The 20643-nt window shown below is 41.7% G+C and overlaps 1 protein-coding gene across 6 annotated transcripts in view; it reads right to left on the bottom strand.

The window, feature by feature from the left end:
* Nucleotides 1-4760: 4760 nt before the first annotated feature.
* ZNF217 (zinc finger protein 217) overlaps nucleotides 4761-20643 on the bottom strand; it is a 33255-nt gene continuing 17372 nt past the window's right edge. For 4 of the 6 annotated variants that reach the window (XM_081916705.1, XM_081916706.1, XM_081916701.1 and 1 more), the window contains exons 2-6: nucleotides 16670-18436; nucleotides 13845-13970; nucleotides 11357-12898; nucleotides 8631-8757; nucleotides 4761-7417 (exon numbers count right to left, since the gene is read on the bottom strand). In XM_081916705.1, coding sequence (XP_081772831.1) covers nucleotides 8648-8757; nucleotides 11357-12898; nucleotides 13845-13970; nucleotides 16670-18071 — 3180 coding nt within the window. In that variant the 5' untranslated portion in view covers nucleotides 18072-18436 and the 3' untranslated portion in view covers nucleotides 4761-7417; nucleotides 8631-8647. Of the gene's footprint in view, nucleotides 7418-8630; nucleotides 8758-11356; nucleotides 12899-13844; nucleotides 13971-16669; nucleotides 18437-19365; nucleotides 19589-20643 lie in introns of those variants that run through there. The other 2 variants (XM_081916703.1, XM_081916702.1) reach the window with 2 other exon arrangements.

Below are 20643 nucleotides of genomic sequence, written 5' to 3'. Positions count from 1 at the left end.
CTTAAATAAAGCCAGCAAACTTAAAACCATTATGCATAATAAAATTAGATGTGAAAAACAGCATGTTTAAAACTTGCATGCCTGAGTAGGCTTGCTGAAACAAACAAGATTTTAGCAGGCACAAAAAACAAAAAAACAATACAGCACAAAGGCTGTAATGGGGAGTTCCAAAATTTATGTACAGTACTTTCATGTACTTTCCCCCAAGTACATACTTTTTAAGTGTTTTATTTATTGCATTTATATCCCACATTTTTCTTCAAGGTGGCCTCCCCCTTGTTTAATCCCATCAACCCTGTGAGGTAGGTTGAGCTGAGAGGCAGCGATTGGCCCCAGGGCACCCTGTGAATCTCATAGCTGAGAGGAGAATTCGAACCGTGGTCTCCCAGGTCCTAGTCCAATACTCCAACCACTAGTCTGCACAGGCTCTCGTGCTGCCACGCTGAATGACTGGTTCCTTGCATGTGCAGAGGAATCATAATGCTAATAGAGGGACTGAGAGAGCCAATTGATGGGGGGGGGGGAATGAGGTGGGGGGGAGCTGTGGTTCACGGGTAGAGCATGCAGGTTTGGTCTCTCCAGGCAAGGCTGGGAGGAGCCCCTGTAAACCACCTGTAGGAAATCTGCAACGTATAGACCAATGTTTCCCAATCTCGGGTCTCCAGCTATTTTTGGACTACAAATCCCATCATCCCTGACCACTGGTCCTGCTAGCTAGGGGTTATGGGAGTTGTAGTCCCAAAACAGCTGGCAGGCCAAGATTGGGAAACACTGGTATAGACTGAATAAGCCAGCAAAACTATTTTTGATCAGCAGTTCTCACTCACCTGACATCAGGCAAGGGACAGGTAAAGTCTTGGCACACATGTAAAGCACACAGCTTAGAGTGCACCATTGTTCTTTTGCAGCAGAGCTCCAAATACAGTGCTATTTAAACTTTGGTGCAGAATGCATGCCCCATTACTTTCAGCAGGGATGCAATCCACCTACTGTTACATGACAACAGATGTTTGTACAGATGGCCAGCTCCACCCACTTGTTCCATTTGGACCATAGATGGCTGGTCACTTTTTGACCCAGCCTACCGGGACGCGGGTGGCGCTGTGGGTAAAAGCCTCAGCGCCTAGGGCTTGCCAATCGAAAGGTCGGCGGTTCGAATCCCCGCGGCGGGGTGCGCTCCCGTCTTTCGGTCCCAGCGCCTGCCAACCTAGCAGTTCGAAAGCACCTCCGGGTGCAAGTAGATAAATAGGGACCGCTTTCTAGCGGGAAGGTAAACGGCGTTTCCGTGTGCAGCTCTGGCTCACCAGAGCAGCGATGTCACGCTGGCCACGTGACCCGGAAGTGTCTTCGGACAGCGCTGGCCCCTGGCCTCTTGAGTGAGATGGGCGCACAACCCCAGAGTCTGTCAAGACTGGCCCGTACGGGCAGGGGTACCTTTACCTTTACCTTTACCTTTACCGGCTGAAAGTGGTTGCCCAGACCCTGGTGCAAACAATACTGAAGCACATGAAGCAATGGGTTAACAGCTTCCTATGTCCCCAGGTCCCCTTCATGGATCACTGCCTTGCTGTGACGAAGGGGCTTGAATAACTCAGAGAAGCTATGAGCTATGCCGTGCAGGGCCACCCAAGATGGACAGGTCATAGTGGAGAGTTTTGACCAAACGTGATCCACCTGGCAGAGCAGAGACATCACCCTGCCAACAAAGGTCTATATAGTTAAATCTATGGTTTTCCCAGTGTGGTGTAGTGGTTGAGAGCGGTAGTCTTGTAATCTGGGGAACCGGGTTCTTGTCTCCGCTCCTCCATATGCAGCTGCTGGGTGACCTTGGGCCAGTCACACTTCCTTGAAGTCTCTCAGCCCCACTCACCTCACAGAGTGTTTGTTGTGGGGGAGGAAGGGAAAGGAGAATGTTAGCCGCTTTGAGACTCCTTAAAGGGAGTGAAAGGCGGGATATCAAATCCAAACTCTTCTTCTTCTTCTTCTTCTAGTGATGTATGGAAGTGAGAGCTGGACCATACAGAAGGCTGATCGCCAAAGAATTGATGCTTTTGAATTATGGTGGTAGAGGAGACTCTTGAGAGTCCCATGGACTGCAAGAAGATCAAACCTCTCCATTCTGAAGGAAATCAGCCCTGAGTGCTCACTGGAAGGACAGATCCTGAAGCTGAGGCTCCAATACTTTGGCCACCTCATGAGAAGACTCCCTAGAAAAGACCCTGATGTTGGGAAAGATGGAGGGCACAAGAAGGGGACGATAGAGGACAAGATGGTTGGACAGTGTTCTCAAAGCTACCAGCATGACTTTGACCAAACTGTGGGAAGCAGTGGAAGACAGGAGTGCCTGGTGTGCTCTGGTCCATGGGGTCATGAAGAGTCAGACAAGACTAAACAACAACATGTCCCCAGGTGCTTCTCTCTTCCTTTTCAGGCATCTTTAACCCTTCCATCTCCCATAGAACCTTGTAAGTAAAGCAGTTTACATCGTAAATATATGCACAGTACCTGAATCTGTAGTCAAGGCTCAACAGAACAGACAACCACACACCTGGGAGTTGCAACTGAGCATGGGAGACAAGAGGACTGGCTCTCTGCTTTGGGGGCAGCCACTCCCTGCTGTCCTCAGCTTTTGGTTTTTAATGCTGTCCTCCAGGGATGGGGAGCCAGTGGCTCACCAACCGTTCTTGGTCTCTCGATTCCCATCAGCTGCAGTCAGAAAGGCCAACATCTGGTGAGGAGCACAGGCCCCCCATTCCCGATTTATTGTAAAGCTGCTGTGGCGAGAGTGAGTCAGGCAGCGAATGGGAGCACTGACCTGCGGTCAGATTTGGCATGAGCTACTTTCATCTGTTCGCTGTGAGCATTAATCAGGCAGTAGTCAATGCTCACGGTGCCAATACTTGCTTTAGAAGAAGCCGATGTGTACACTTGTAATGTGTGTAAAACTGCTTGTATGAAACATCTCTTGGATACAGTAGTCACATTAGTCCTCCGGGTTTCTTTTTGGCAGCGATCCAAACAGCTGCAAGGAGACCTTCTTCACCTGAGAAATATGCATGACCAACTCCAGCAGAAGCAAAAGCCTCTAGGAAGATTTCGCTTCCCGAATTGCTACCTAAGTTTGAGAGGGTGCCTGTCAGATACAAAAAGTGATGCTTTCATGTTTCTATATGGAAGAGATGTATCCTGTTTTTTTAAAGCTACTTTAATGTACAAGTTTGTGCCCTTTTGCTGATCAGACGTGCATGTTCCATTTGTGAATCACACTCGGAAGAAACTGCAGAGGAAGCTTCAACCTGGCCTTGTACGATACGGACAACCCCCAATAAGTTTTTCAATCTTTTTCCAGCTGATTGTACTTTTTTTAAAATGTGCCAAATGATTTTTTTTTTAAAAATAAGTGTGTGCTTAATTTTTATTTTTAAGGCAGATTGCCTGCATGGCACACAGAAGGAGACACAAGAACCAAATCTGCATTGGAATCGCTGATTATAAGATTAACAACATAGCAAAAGTGGGAGGAAATCAAACTCAGCTCCATGTGATAATTCTTTTGAGACTGCTCTTTTTGGAGACTGTTTCTTAGTACTCGCCTGGCACCTTCATTATATATCTTTAGGAGCCAGACAAAAACATTATATCAATCTGTTGCCTTTTCAACTCCGTATGGAAGGTATTGTTTTTGTTTGTTATTATGGTATTTTTTGTGTTTTTATATTGATCTTCGGATGAAGGTTGGTATAGAAATTTAGTAAATACTAATAAATAGTAGAAGTACAATGAGACATTTTCTTATTACTAATGCATACACCTGCTTGACCTCTGCACCCATTTTCTAGGGGGAAGAATAAAAATGCAACTTGCGTGACAATGCTATACCTGCCTTGAAGATTAATACTACATCGTAGATATTTTGTGTGTGCAGTCAAGATGCATTTCTAAAATTGAAGTTCAAACACCACAGTGATGTCAACCATGAGAGAAAGGGCTCTTTCCCTCTCTTGAGCAATGAAGTGAAACTTGGTATTTACTTGTATTAGTTCTAAAGTGAGCCCTTTCCATTTATTTTCACTTAACTACTGGGGCTGCATATAGCAGACCTTGCCCTTTCCCTCATTCAGATTCCAAAGAACTGATAATGAAGGAAGAACACCTATTTGTTGAATCAAAGGAACCCCCCCCCATAAAGTATTTTAAAAGTAATATTGACCACCAGTACCGCAAGCAGACCCCAAAGAACGACTGATTCAAGTACAGGTTAAGAATATAATTCGTTCTGGAGGTCCATTCTTAACCTGAAACTGTTCTTAACCTGAAGTACCACTTTAGGTAATAGGGCCTTCCGCTGCCATCACGCCACCGCTGTGCGATTTCTGTTCTCATCCTGAAGCAAAGTTCTTAACCCAAGGTACTATTTCTGGGTTAGCGGAGTCTGTAACCTGAAGTATCTGTAACCTGAAGCGTCTGTAACCCAAGGTACCACTATATACGGTATATTTTAAAAAGAAGCCCTAGTAAACTTTTGAAAACAACCGAGACTCCCCCCCCCCCCCTTGCTTGACATCAGTTTTACTACTTCACTTTGCTCCATAAATCCCCCTAGGACAGTCCTCAGTAATTTTCTTGCTTTAGTCTTCTTGCAGAATGACTGCTCAGTACTTGGAATTTTGCATGCAACTTGCGTTCAAACAAAAACCACGCAACCACCCTGTAAAATTTTGACTGTCTAGTGTTCAGAAAGTGAAACAAGGACGAGAGTATTTGCAAAAAAAAACCACCAAGTTGTATTTACATCCACATGTAATAACATATTCCACTAAACTGAAAACACATCATAAATTAAATGACTTGAATTGGTGTCTACAGCCTGACAAACTTAAGGGAGGTTCCACAATTAAAACAAATCAAGATGGTAGGAAATAAATACAACAAATTGATAATTTGTACCAGTATATTCATTGCTATTGCAAAACAAAAAACAAACAAAAAACCAGTAGTATCCCATAGTTAATACTGATGGGCAAAACCTACTTTGGAGACCAGGGCTGCAATCTACAAAGCTCTGCTGCTGCAGATCCTCTGTTTTGACAGGGCTTTCATGGCACTCCCTTGTGGAAATGCTTGGGTGTACAGCTGCAATTGAGGGCATCTCTTGTGTTAACATCACAATATATGAGTTGCGTTGTTTTGTGCTGCAAAAGGAGCACTGGAAACCCCAGGCCATGGGGAAAGGGTCCACCAGTGTCTCCCCTTCCGGAAACCAACCCAGCAAGTGCAGGACTTATGATATTATTTCTGCAGGGAAGGAAGAAGCTTGCGCTGGAGCAGCTCCAGTGACATAATAAAGGTAACACGAGAGAGATGTCCCGAATCAAATTTGAAAGCATTCTTCGTTCTCTTCCATACTGAAAAGAGACTGAGAGTTTTATAAAAACTGCACCAAAACGAAGAGGAAGATTCTTTTAAAAACATACAAACTATAGTTAAACATAGCCCTGGTCTTTTATATTTTAAGATTTATTACTTGAAAAAAAGAATACAGACAAGTTATTTTACACATCCTATAAGACTCGTTGAAGGGTAAGGCAAAAATAGAATAACCATCTTCCACGCAAATTTATCTTCAAAAAATAGGCTATAAAAGTGCAAAACTAGGAAAACAAATCTAGATTTTATGTACATATGGCTCAGCTTATGAACAGGAAAATGGTAAATTGTGTACAATTTCCTGATACACAGCACTTCATTACATTGCCAGTTTTACAGAGACATCAAAATTACATATCCCTTAATACACAGGAAGTAAGAAATTAATTTAAAATGTCTCAAAGTTGCATATGGGGTTGTGGGGTAATCGCCAAGAAAGTCTGTGTTCTGCTGTTTTTACATCTGATAAGAAACACACAAATCAACAGTGCAAAAATTATTTTTGAAACCATTTGTTTCCTGGAAATGTTTGACATCCAAACCCAAAGAAAAGAATGAGTCATTAAAGGCTTCACATGCTGTATCATCAATATGCACAGCACCATGGCTGGTAACAAGACAGCTCTTCCATTCATTATTGTCATGTGCAATGGAAAAAATATTGGGTTCACACACACACAAAAACCCCAACAGTTCCTTGACAAGGCTATCAAACCAACTTGGGGCTGCACTGCATGCACAGCACACAGTTCCAAATGTAAAGGAGTGGGTCCCTAAGTAAAGCCACCACCATTCCTCTTTGCTTTGGTGAATATAGCCCTGGGCACAATGAAATGTGCAGGCCATTGCCTTCAACATGGGAAGGCCCACAGTTGCCCCATATACACAGATCTGTGGAGGAGTGGGGTGAGGTGGGAGCGGGAGGCGAGACAGGCCTTCAGTTGAAAGTAATGGCAGTGCACATGACATTATATTCTGGCCCAAAATGGACAGGAATGTTGGGGTGGGGTGGGGAGTGGAATAGGACTTCATAGTACCATGTGGAAATCTTTTCCCATGCATACAGCTACATGAATGGGTGGGTCATGTCCTTGCTTTGGCTGCTGGACAAACAAGGAGTACTATATTTGCAAATATAAAGTTTTGTAACTGGTACAAGAAGTTGCATCAGGGTTCAACAGGAATGCTGTTTTCTGCTTCAGGCATATGTACAAAATATTCTTAAAGCTATGCATTTTTGCAATATGATCCATTTGTGGAGTCAAAACTGAGTATTTAGGAGGAAGAGGGGTAAACTGAATCTCTCTCATGCAAGCACAAGTCCCTCTTCAGTAATAGCTTGGAGGCCAAAAAGCATTTTATCTGAATTGTGACTGCATGCCAAGGATTATGAGATGTGTTACTCCCTATTGATAGAAAATAAAGTACACGGTTTCTTTGAAAAGATTGTGGTACTTGTGTTAATGTTTTTGCCTTATTCCAGCTGGTATTTAAACTGCATAAGATGAAAACAAAAGTATGTTGTTCATTTGGAAACGTTTTCAAAAATGTACATAGGTTAAAGCACAAAACAAAATTTGACAAACTACTACCCTTATACAAAAATAATCCCAGTATTTAAACCAGACACACTCAATGCACAGATTTACCTGAGGTGCAAGGGTTACACACAGCTTCTAAATTGGATCTCTTTTCAGCAGCACTCAAGTATGCAAAAATATACTTTATATTGAATATTTGGTCAATGATAATTCTGAGAAAAAATATTATTCAAGATCAGGAACAGATGCATTTGCCAGTTCTTTGCAAGCTAGTCTTGAGAAGACAGTGTTTAGGTCCACAATGTACAAATTGGGTCAGACCTTCCATTACAGAACTGTAGTGTTTCTCTCTATACAACAGTACAATCACAGCTTAGTTTGGTAGCTTTCATCATTCATTATTCTCAAGAGATGAACTGCAAGGGAAATCAAAATTTGCATCTTCATACCTGGAACACACAAACAAAAAGGGTTCTATGGCAATGACTCACAACAGATACAAAAAAAGCAGCATAGTGGGGCTGGAAACTTCAGAAATAATACTACTTAGAAGTGATTACAAATGTAGGAAAAACTGTGTTGAACTTTAGGCTACAGATTATAAACTCTGGTGCCAGAATATGGAAAATAGCACACACACACCTTGGCAAATTCTCCCCAATTACATAAAGGAATGCTTGATCAGCGACACATTGCCATTGTGTTACCCATTTCCCCTCAATCTTGCCTTACAAGAGTTATATTTTAGTTTTAGTGCACTAACAAGGACCTGAATGTTCCCGTTAAATGGCCTTAACCACATATCCTCCTGTAAACAAGTCAAACGGGGGGGGGGGGGGGTCAAGCAAGGTAAATGAAGGACACACACTTAGAAAACCAAGTAAGAAAACATTTCCAGGAAGGTGAAGAGGGGAATCTTCAGGTGAATCATACACTATTTGAGATATGTCAACACACTAACATTGTTACTTTAAAAAGTGTTGATACTTAAACTGTTAGGGGCAGCAATATAGGACAACCCTGACCGCTGGAATATCAAAGCTACTGGGCCAAAGCCATTCATTCAATAAGCCCAGTAAGAGTGCTTGGTAACTCAGACTCATATTTACATAACAGAGCAAATCCTCTCACACAGCACCCTTTTCTCCTTAAAATGGAGAAACCACACAGCTTAGGGCTGCACCCTAGTTTCTCAGACAGACAGGCAGCAGGACCACAGAACAGAGAATATTTAAACTGAATAGTCCTGGGTAGCCATCTCAATTACGAAAGATGAGCATAAGCAAATCAAAGCATTATTTTAGATACCACGAGAACAGGAATAAACCAGTGCCATTCAATAAAGATTCTGTCCTTCGCATAAAGAAGCAAAGCTCTTAAAACTCACCAAAACTAAACTACAACAGGATGGCACAACATATAATGAGCTGAACCTCACAAGCATGCCGGACAGTAACTCCTTTTTAGTTGTATCTCATGATATTTTTACATTTTGACCACTGACAAGCACATAATGCCCACTTTTTGTTCTGGGATAAGAGGGTCTGCAACAATCAATTCTCATTACTTTTTTGTGTTCCTCCTACCAATATGTGAATTGTGGGGAGGGGGGAAGATCCTTATTCCCGAGGTTCCTTTTTTTTAATAAAAAAAGTTGTTTACCATTCATTGTAGCAAAATCATGTTCTCTTGTCATTCAGTCGATTATGTGTATTGCCAATAAGCCTCTCGTAACCTCTTTTCTGCAGCATGGTGCTAGACAAGTGTTGATACGACACTGGCCTTTTTCCTAATAAAAAAAACAACCCAGCACATTAGAAGATATTACCAGTAAGGCCAGAAATAGCCACAAAACTAATTTCAAGAACTTAGTGAAATAACCATGGCATTCTTCCTCTGCCCTTGCTCAAATGAATAACTTGTCTATAAACATACTTTTTGCAATTACATTTTGATCGTTTTCATGAACTCAGCTGAATCTATCTTGAATGCAAAATGCTGGAAGAATTACTTCAGACAATGATAATGATCTGCATACCTCAACGAAACACAATGGTCAGGACCCAATGAACCATGAAACTTTTTGCACAAGCTCAAGGCGCGGGGGGTGTGCTATACAGTAGCTTTCCCCTCAAAACAGCACCAACTGCTTTTGAAACCAAAAGCAGTTTGTAGCATGACATGAATCCCAATTGTTTTAAAGCTGGGTGGGAGGTGCAAAGAAATGTTACAAGAGTAGCACAAGTTCCTTGCACAAGCCAAATCTAGCTCCCATTTTATGCACTGTTACCAATTTGTTTCCACAAGACAACTGACTTGCTAGTTTTATACCCAAATTTGGGGGGGACGGGACTTGTGCTGGAATAATAACCACATGAATGCAGCTTTATTGCAAAACAAGGCAGCGAGTTTGTAGAACCGTGGGTTCAAATCATCTAGCGAAAACCCTGGCCTGAGGCAGCAAAGCACTTTAGCCGCTGCTTCTCCCAACTCTTAGCATACATAATTTCCTGAAGTATTCAAAACAAATAATCCGATTGAGACCACTCTGGAAAATAGGAATAAAGAAGCTGCACAAGAGGGATCTGAACACATGGAGAAAGCCTCGTCACCATTACAGCCATGAAAATGTAGGTGCAGGCACTTCCCACATGCTTCCTCATGCTTTCTTTATTCTTACTTCACTGCAGCCAAGGGCAAATAGCAACTATATCACTAATGTAATTCAGGAACTGCTCCTGTGACAAACAACCACAGTAAGTCCATACCATCCCAGAGATAAAGCTACATGAGCCACTACCATACAACTGCTTCGTGTGGTGTATTAGTCACATGATTCAGGCAAGTGCTGAATCAGCACATGGCATGGCTGGAAAAATCCCAGGGGTCCTGTAGCTGTTGATGGCGTCCCCCTTCCCTTTTTTAATTTAGGTGGGGGGACCTGTGAAGGGCCCAGCAGCTCCAGTGCCGCCATCTTCACTAAACCCAATGCCCTACCCAAATGTGTAATCCCTCTGCAATTTCAGTTTGCAGCTCTGAAGCATTCTAGGGAAATGAAATCTGTGGCTGCGGCCACCTGACCGAACCTAGTGCTTCCCTGTGCTGAGGAACCGGGAGCTCTGCTACTTTCAGTACTGCATGGCCCCCAACTGCTGTCTGTTCCCACTTGTGCCTGTTGCTGCTCCCCTTGCACCTGGAAAACTATTATTTCAGGAAGGGCAACAAGGCAGCATTTTAGTGAGAGTACTTTGTCCCAGGAACTCTCAAGCGTTGTGCTGGCCCTGGATCTAAGTCCAGGTTGCACATCTTGTGCTTATGCTTTTTTCTCTGAGCTGGCACACATATACAGGCAGTCGCCATTTTGTGTGGGGGTTCCATTCCTGGCCCCCAAGTGCGCATAAGCCCATACTGTTGTGCCCTTGTTCTGGATTCAAACAACCCATATATCTCTGGTCACATGTCAACTGGACATGCGCAAAATGGTAACCACCTGAACCAAAAGACTCAGGCCAGCAGGTGTGGTCATCAGCTATACACATGAATTTGGCATGTCTGCAGCCTTCTCCAATCTGGCATAGGGCATAACTCTTCTTTCTAGCTTTAAGAAGTTACTGACAAAGTTTAGAAAAGGAGGCAAGGAGTCCCACACCTAGCCTCCCCCAACCCACCCAGTGCTGTATAACAAAGAGCAGGAACTAGGGCTCTGTTCTCCCTCCCTTATTTTTTTATTAATTGTTCTTTTTTCCTGCCCTGCCCTTCCTCCCAAAAGAGCACCCAGGGTGGCTGACATAAAATCTACATGCACAACAGTTTCTGCAAAACAGAAACTATGCAGCTTGAAGGCAGCTGCTCTTAGCAACATGCTGTGTGAAAACATAGTGTGGTGCCAAATCCCTGTCTTCTGGTAATGTAAGTCCTTGGGGAAGTAAAGGAGGCGGTAAGTGATCACTCTCATTTTTTAAAAAAAGAAATTCATTACTGGCGATTGGTCAGAAAAAGAAAAACAGAGTGACCTATCTTACAATGTCTAGATGGGAAATTTTTGGGTTCACAGTGGAAGCCATGCGTTGATCTCCTCTGGGGCAGAAGTCAAAATATCCCATAGAGAAATCCAAGTTTTTGCCATAGTTGTGATTGGGCACCACTTTGTAGCAGCAAGTAAATATATGTCTGCTATCCTATTTCCCCCCCAGATACATTTAATAAGCCCAGGATTAATGAGACAACAGCAATCACATCCAAGTTCTTAAATACACACTGAGGATTAGATAAATGGCTGGTAAATTCTAGTTTTTGTGAGCAGTGCAGTCACTTAAAACATGATAATTTGGTTCAGCAAGCAGAAAGCATTAGTTTGTTTTTAAAGTGCTGAAACACAATGTGAATACCTTCTTTTGAAGAGCTGGGGACTTGGCTGCTACTTGATCCACAGGAACTGTAATATGGCCCAGGACCATATGTTTCGTATGGCTTCAGAATAGTCACTGGATTTATAGCATCTACTTCAGAGCTCATGAGCCCTTGTTTGGCTGGGAGGAATGAGGCAGCAGGTTTGGTGTGTGAATATTCCTGAGGTAGCAGACCTGCATATCTGCCTGCAATATGTAATCTGCCAGCATCGTTCCCTCTCCGATACAGCATAGGGTCAATCTGTTCTGGAGCCAAAAGATTAGACCTTGCTCTTTTAGAAGGCAGTCCATCAAATTCCAAGTTTATATTCCCTGCAGGTCTGTTACTGAGAAACTCTATTCCTCGATTGCTTGACCAAGCAGATTCGTTCAACGGAGTCTCAAGAGAACCATTTATGTTGCTACTTGCTATTCCTAATTGAGAAGCCAAAACTCTTGCTTTAGGATCCAGCTTTTTCCCTCTATCCTGTACAGGAGTGCTACTGGGGCTGTTGTGGGTTTCATGCTGTGGTCTAGAGCTAGTAATCTGACCTCCAATCACTTGCAGTTTGCATGATTTCAAGTTACTTGGTGCCGAGCTGCTAGAGTTCAACGCTGAAAAAATAGGTGCTTTGCTCCGTAGAGTGGGACAATGTTTAGCCTTCTCCACATGCGGGGATTTTGACTGGGTAGGCAAAGAAGACTTGATTTTCCCAGGGTTAAGAGGCAGAGGGTGCACATCCTTTCCCAGAAGATAAGGTGGGCATCCAGTACGTCTGGCTTTAAGAGCTGCCCTATTTCTGATGCTATTTTTATTAGCAGCGTTGGAATTATTGGGGGGCTTATGCATCAATCGCCGGTGCATTATTAGAACCTCTGGATATAGTGTTCGGTAAGTACAAAAGGAGCAGGTGCTGGTTGCTAAGGAGCACTGAGAGGCAGCAGTTGCTGAAGCATCCAGAGAACAGCCAGTAGATAAATTTAAGGGCTTTTCTTGAGCTATTAGTCTGCATTTCGAGTTTTCTGAAATGTCGCTTAGAAGAGCCATATTTGTTTCACCTTTCACAGCACCAGAATAAAGCACACTTTCTGGCAAAACGTAATTCCTTTTCTCAGACCTATCAACGTGCTTGTTTTCCTGAAGCTCTATTTCAATTTTTCCCAACTTTAAGTTTTCAAGGCATGGAACTGATGCACCATCATTTGAGCCACCATAGTTTGTACCTTTATTTGTGTCCTGAGTGATATTATTCAGTGCAGTCTGAAAAGAGGAAAGCATTTCTTTCTGCTGTTTTACAGGTGGGCCTCCTTTAGCATCTTTGGCATCTTCCAGGAGCCTTTTCAGATTTTTGGTTTCTGGAACACAATCGCCGACTGACAAAAAGCCCATCTCCTGAGAAGATAGCAAACCTTTACTGTCAATTTTCACATCTACTGCAGCTTCTGTTTGCTTGTCCTTGTGGTGTCTCTCCAAGTGATATCGCAAAGATGTTTTCTGGGCTGCTGCATACTCACAAAATTCACATTTGTATGGTTTTTCACCTGAAAGAGTTGCAAACGAGAAGTCAGAGCTATTACCATTTCCCTCTGCTAAAAGAACACAAGAAGGGAATCTGTGCTATCCTTTCCCATCTCCACTAAATATGCTGGGGGAATCAATATTTTGCCAAAATCTAAGTACTAAGTACTTCACTAAGTACTAATATCTCCTTGATTTAGAGGAAGTTTTAGCTGCTTTAGTTTAGATGACCATTTTGCTAAACACATGACAAAAGTAAGGATAAACAACAAAGCATATAGCCAAGGTGATAATCCTCCCTATAGTTGCATACATTTTCAAGAGGTCAACATCACTGTGTGAGTCTCTTGGTTAGCCAGGATTGAGCCATGTAGCAGTAAGCAACTGAAGCTGAACACTAAGGAGTGCCATCACATCCTTCTGGAATAGCATAAGGCATGTCAAGGACCTTTACCACACTCCCCCACCCTCAAGCAAGTGGCAAAGCAACTTGAGAATTTCCACGTCCTTCTACAAGCTAAATCTCTGAGGTGGGCTCTGAGCCATCAATGTTGATGAAGATGCTTACATTCCTGGAGTCAATATGGACGTGTAACAGCCTCTCCTCCCAACACACATATAGCTTCTAGCACTGAACATCACAGTTCTCTGGAGTTCACTGAACACCACATACTATGGAAAGAGACTAAAATCTTAAAAGGCAAGCAGCAGCGCTCTCTTATTTGTAAATCCCTCGATTTCCAATATCCTTTCCAGTTGGCTCACAATTCTGGACATTTGGAGTTAATAGCATAGCTCTTAACCACCTCATCTGTCTAGAGGTCACAACTAGGGCCTACTGTATTTCCTCAGAATGCAGTAAGCTGGTTCTGGGAAGTGTATCAAACACCAAAGCTGGAATTATCCTAATCATGAAATTTCCTTCAGTTCAGGCACCAACCATTGTAAAGAGAGTTTAATTCATTTTACCTGTGTGAGTTCTGAGATGAATATTGAGGTAATAGTTTGAGCGGAAATACTTCCCGCAATAGCTGCATTCTCTAGAGGCGCCAAGGTTTTTAACTTTTGCCCTTTCTATGCCATCTTCGTTCTTATCTTTGGAAAGAGGAAAAAAAGAAAAAACACAGACAAACCATGTTATAAAAGTGAATACAGTGGTACCTCGGTTTTCGAACAGCTTAGTTCCCAAACAACTTGGAAATTGAACACTACAAACCTGGAAGTCAGTGTTCCAGTTTGCGAACTTTGCTTTGGAAGCCGAATGTGCTCCTGAGCTTCCATTTGTACTGTTGTGCTGCTAATTTGCGCCCCCCATCATAATTAAAGCTTCCCTGCCTTCCATTTGTACTTTTGTGCTGTGCCCCCCATCGTAATTAAATCTTCCTGCCTTCTGTTTATTTTCGTTGTCCCCCCCCCCCCATTGTAACTGAAGCCTTCCATTTCGAATTGCAGTGTTCTGAGGTGATATTTGGTGCTTTTGTTTTTGCTTTTTTTGCAATTTTTGTTTGTGTGGCTTGTTCTTACTTTTATGGGACTTTGACTTGTGACTTCATTTTTGTGACTTGTTTTTCTGACTGGAACCTAGTTCAGCAACTGATTGATTGATTGTGTGACTGTGGAAATGGATAAAAGTCCCCCCTCCAAACAATGACTATCATCAGTGCAGGCAAGGAAAAAAAATAATTTTAATTTTTATCATCTACAATACTGTCTTATTTATTTTATAGTACAGTGCACTGATTATTGCTTTCATTTTATGGATCCATTTTATGGATCAATGGTCTTGTTAGATAGTAAAAATGCTGTTTTAGGGGTTGTTTTTAAAAGTCCGTGTTGCATTACTTTCTATGGGAAAACGTGCCTTGGTTTTGGAATGCTTTGGTTTTGGAACGGACTTCTGGAATGGATTAAGTTTGGGAACCAAGGTACCACTGTACTGGATCCAAGCATGTTCGGCATCTATAATGACAACAGCATGTGTTATTGTGGCTACCACCACTAGACACATATGCAGTATGAGCCATGCATCTCCTACCCCTACTGCTCCTTTTCCTTTACTGCCATGCAGTATATTAACACACTATCAGCATCAACATCACTATCAATTGGCCTATGCACCGTATTCTAACAAAATTAAGTTTGTAAACCCCATGAGAACACAGATTATTTCCCTTGAGGTCTCCTAAGTTTCAAGCAATTTCCACCAGACGGGGCTTCCGAGTGGGCACCCGAGAATGGAGAACGATACCAACAAGGGGGTAGGGGCTGATGTTTTGAGTAGTTTTTAGTTTTAACTTTTGACACAGCTTTAACTCAAGTCTATAGGTGGCCCAACTATTCTTCTTAATCCCCAAATGACCTGATGCTATGTTGTGCTGGGACCATTCTAAAGGTGGGAAACAGCAGGAGTCACCAGAATGGAGATTAAATAAGGATTTGTTTGGGAGTTTTGTTGGCCATTTAACACACACACCCTTCGGCTGGGTTATTGGGCATGCAACAGCAACACGTATGGTTGCTGTATCCCAGCCCCACCCCAAACTAGAAATAATGTTAAGTGGCATGGCATATGTGGGCATAATGAGTTTATTAGACTTGCATTGCTAGTTCAACAATAGATGTACTGGAAAAACAAAATGTAAAGTTAGACTTCCAAGAGGAACAAACCCAAAGTGCACTGCACAAGTTGAAACAAATCTACCGAATCTGTGGGGTACAAATATTATTATTTATTATTATTACTGAATGTACAGTATTAAACCCAACCCTATGGGAAGTATTTTAGTTCAACAGTAAACAGAATTTTGTTATAATATTGTAACGCTAGTGTGGGACACCTTCATAGTTCATTTGCTTGTATAAGTCTTTCACAGTATTGGAACAGAAGAATTTCTCTTTTATAAAAATTAATTGTTTTGAGTAAAAAAAAAGTGTTCACCCTAACAAGTGCCTGGTTTTCTGTAATACATTTAAAGGAGGGAAATCTTTTGTTATCTGTTCATCACAGCTAGTTCCAGTTCTTCATTTGATAGTCATATAAACAAAGTTTTTTCTCTCCCTCCCTCTAGCTCCTACATGCAACTACCAAGACATAACACAGGAGGGCAGCAAGCACAGTATTATAATCAACAAAGGGAGTTTCGGGTTCTTTCTAATGCCATTGCTTAGAGGTGCAATTTCAGTTAAGGCTGCAGAATGGTGGTGCACACAGAAAACATGGACAGGAAATGCACCTAGTCATTTCATAAAATAAGAGCAATTTTAATCTTCTCAAAATTTTCATATTTTAAAAATTAATACACTAGCAACTATGCACTAATGACACAACCTAAATGATCATGAATATATACAAACATGTCCCTATAGTGCTTGGACCTCAGTACCAGATGGCAAAGAATTGGGAAACAACGAAGTTTCTCCAGGTTTTATGGCAAAGAAACAAAGGTCATTCAGCCATCAACAGAATGGCTAGTGCTCCATTATACTAACCTGAACTACAGGTCTGCACATTGCTAGAAAGGGCAAGATGCAGTCATGTGTACATGGAACATGCTGTACAAAGGATTACGCAAGCATCCTTCCCTTAAGTGCACTTACAAGAAAGGAATTAAGCCATGACTTTTAAGCAGCAAAATGCTGGGTACCTGTACCTAGGAAGAAGGGTGTTAATATAGCATTACTAGCAAAAATCTCTGTCAGTGACTTAAAAAAAAAAATCAATGTGGTTTAGATAATGTATACGTGAACAAAACAAGTGAGCTAAAAAGGAATCACAACTTCTTAGTAGCTCTTACCTAAGGTCTCTATTAGTCCATCCTCTGATCCATCTTCAGAGCCTCCTTCCCCTCGTTCTCCTACTCCATTCTCATCCACAGTCCCGACATCTGTAAGGCATGCTCTTGGCTGCTTTCCTTCAACAGAGCTGGCTTCTAAATCATTCTTCCGGTCTCTCTTATGTACTCTTGAGTGAAGGACAAGCTGGTGGTAAGTTCGAAAGGCTTTGCCACACTCTGAACAATGTGTGGGCTTGTCTTTGTTCTGGGACAATTTTGAATCCATCTCCATAGAAGGCACTTCACGGCCAGGATATTTGAATTTGTCTTGTGGTATATTACCAATCGCTGTGAAACTTCCACTTTTGCTTGCCTTGATCTTCCCCGTGCTTTCAATCTGGCTTGCTTTGTTTGCATTCCAAATTTCCCCAAGCTCTTCTTTATCAGAAGAGGAGTCATCATTGTCTGTACTTCCTTCATGCCCTGGCTCTTTCACTTGCCCATGGCCAATAGCAATTTTTCCTTTGGTAGCCAGTTGCCATGCCTGATACGTATTGAACGGATCTAACTCTGCTATCCATTTCACAGGCTTTTCTTGCTTTTTATTGCTAGGAGGCATACGTGGTTTTAAGTTTAAAAACTGCAAAAATTCTTCCCTGGGTGATCCATTTCCTTTGTCACCTGGATCAGCTTGTGAGCCATCATCACTGGCTACTGAATCTTTGGTATGTACTTTACTGTGCTCAATTAAACTTTCCTTATTCTGAAATAGGAAGCCACAAACCATGCAGATTTTGTAAGGTGATGTAATACTTTCAGTTACTTGGTCCTGTACAACCTCATTTATGGTTATAGGACTCTCTGATCCTTGAGGTGTCTTGCTTCTAGAACCAGGCTTACCAGTATGTGTTCTCATGTGATTTTTGAGGAACCATGGCTCCTTAAATCTCCTCCCACAAACACTGCACCAGTAAGTGAAAGAGTCCTTGTGCTTTCTCATGTGGGCCTCAACATCATATGCCTCCTCAAATGTTTGTCCACAAACCACGCAACTGATATCTTGGCTATCTTTTTCATTGGCATCTGAGGGTGGCAAGTCTGTTTTCACTTGTCCTTTATCAAGATGGCTAAGGTATTCCGCTTCTACACGCAGAACTGCTGGTTCGCAGAGTGTTGGCCTGTGCTGCATTAAGACATGCTTACCAAGATCTTCTGGATGCTTGAAAGTCTGATCACAAAACATGCAGTCCAAAGGCATGCATCCTTCCCCTTGCATTAAGAACTTGTCTTGCAAGTTCTTGTACGAGATTGTGTTGGCCCCTTTTATTGGCATAGTGGCATCATTGTTCTCCATACGTGAACCAACAGTACTTGCTATGCCATCTGGTCCATCCATATATGCTAAAAGAGGTTGAGTAGGCATATTCCTTTGAAGATGTTAACATGGATTCTAGGCTTTTTTGCGTTGGAGATTAAGGCCACTTCAGTGGCTTCCCACCTGTTTACTCACAAATGTCCAAGCCCAGAGGACCATCAAGAGAAGTTTGCTGAATGTTTTTGCTCATCGGTAGGGGTAGAAAGCCTCACGCAATACAAACTATTTATAAAAGTGTCCCATCAGTTCTCCAATGAAGGTATTGGATTGTTTATGCTCTCCGTGAAGCTTTTTTCAGTTCATTTAAACTTCAAAGAAACTAGCCTGCATATATCTCCACATGTAAAAAAGTTAGCTCTTCTTAAGCCCAAAGAAATATGGAAATGGTTTAGCAGCACCAAGAAATTCACCACCTATGGAGAGAAGATTTAACACACAAACATTAACAAAGGAAACATGGATACAATAAAATACTTTTGTTTAAAAACAAGAGATTAAACTAGTATATTTTATATGATTTATTCATGTTTTATACTGCTACCAATATTCAGATTAAGTAATAAACTACTCCCTGAAGTCACCATAGATAACCAGGAATGTCAGGGAGGAAAATGTATGGAATTTGATAAAAGAAATTACAGCTTAGAGGAAAATATGTGTATTACTAGGCTTCTATGCTGGAGAAAGTGAAGGTCATTTCTCTCTACGTAGCACAGAAATGCAGCAGGGCTTATGGAAAAGGGACAGAGTGAAGCATTTCTCCTTGTCCAGTCTACTGCATTTATGAGCTGGCAAAAAGGGAGGCAAAGCCCTTTCTCTGCGACTAGCACAGAAATGAAGCAGGAAGACAGAGGAGCAGGAAACACTTAATGCCTCCTCAGCCAGTCTGTTGCATCTCACGGCTTTTTACTAGCCTGATTTTTATTCATAAGAGAGGTTGACCATCTATCTATCCTACCAAGCTCCTCTTGTGGAGTTCAAAGTGGGCAGGTATTTCTTTTGTCTTATTTTTTTTGGCATGCTAGTAGCTTTTTATGGCTAATATTTAAGGCTGTCTTATAAAAAGTGACTTCTCCCTTTTAAAATTATTGCAAAACACACACATTTAGTCCAAACAACATTATTCTTCCTAGAATTCATTTAAAAACAACTGCAACTACAGCTAACAGTTTGCCCAGGCAAGTCTAACAAACAATTCTGTGTATTCCACAATTAAGTAAGTATAACACAGCTATTGAATTCAGATTTCAATACATAGTTATCTTTAAAATGATGCAACTGTCAAAGGAAGTTACTAATTTCTGCGAGGAACCTGCCCTAGGGAGTTACTGTTAACACTCACATCATGCTTTTATATTCATATGGAGGAAGCTGCTTCAGTGAAAGAAATCTAGTAAGAAATTGTTACTAAAGTTCTTTCGCCTCCAAAATCCTAATCTACATTTCCATTCTGGCTGAAAAAGTCAGGTGAAGCAGAATTACATTCCACTGTATTGCATCCAAACAATTTGGATTGTTTTATATGAGCCCTCACCTTGCAAAAATGGTTGAACTTTTAATATTAATTTAAAGTGTGAGTAAAGCTCTTATTCATGACTATATGCAACATCTGCTGTGGATAGTGCCCATCTGGCAGCCATTTTGAAGCTACACTGTCTGCTGCTACTTCAACAGGCAGCCAACTCAGCAAATGGAGTTCCTACCCTTTGGATTACTTAACAGCACCATCAGCAGCAGACCTACCAGATAAGAGATTAAGACTACGTTAGCCCTAAAATAAAACTCTTCTGAGCAGCTGCATTTTGGTGATCCATTCTAAGCAATAACATGTTTAAATCTCAAGTGAGAAGCAAGCAGAATAAAAAATTATTCTAATTTCACTGATCCAGTAGACCTGGTAACCCAGCTTTCAAGGCACTTATTTCTGATTTAAAAAAGAAAAGAAAGCTCAAGAAGTTTTACAGGGCTGCATTTTGGCAGAAATAAAACGGCATTTCAAAGTACTTCAGCTTAATTCTTGTCTAAATCACCCTATAAGATGGGTCAGTATTATTATCGCCATTTAATAATGTATTTAAATATTTATAAACTACTTTCGTAATAAAAAGGGGGGTGTATAGCACACAAAGGTTACAACTATAAAAGCAAATAAAATGGTGAGAGTGGAGGGGCAGAGGTTGGAAAGAGTGTCTTCCTGGAGTCCACCTAATGAGTTCATAATGACTGAACAGAAGACTACCAGCTTGTCCCCAAGTCAGTCACCACAATACACCAGCATATGCCGTTTAACAGGGAACAATTTTATCCCTATTTACTAGTATTTATACACGGTTAAGCTTTCTATTCCTCTCCAAGATGTGGGGAGGAGAGCTTTGTGTTACTTTAAAAAGCACCCGCACCCCCCAATTGACAGGGGTTGGACTAGATGACCTCCATGGTCCCTTCCAATTCTCTGTTTCATATTCTTTGTAAACCACTTAAAGATGTTATTTACAGTTAAGCAGTATAAAAACTTTGTTAAATAAAGTGAAATGCTGACACAGGACTGGCGTAGACACCACAATTTGAAACCACACTCCACAATGCATTCCCTCCAAGCGTACCAGGCTTGTGCCTTCAC

The sequence above is a fragment of the Podarcis melisellensis genome, assembly GCF_964234715.1.
Source record: "Podarcis melisellensis genome assembly, chromosome: 6".
In the NCBI taxonomy this organism is placed as follows: domain Eukaryota; kingdom Metazoa; phylum Chordata; class Lepidosauria; order Squamata; family Lacertidae; genus Podarcis; species Podarcis melisellensis.
Note: the sequence above shows the minus strand (reverse complement) of the source record. Positions and strands in the feature narration are given on the sequence as shown.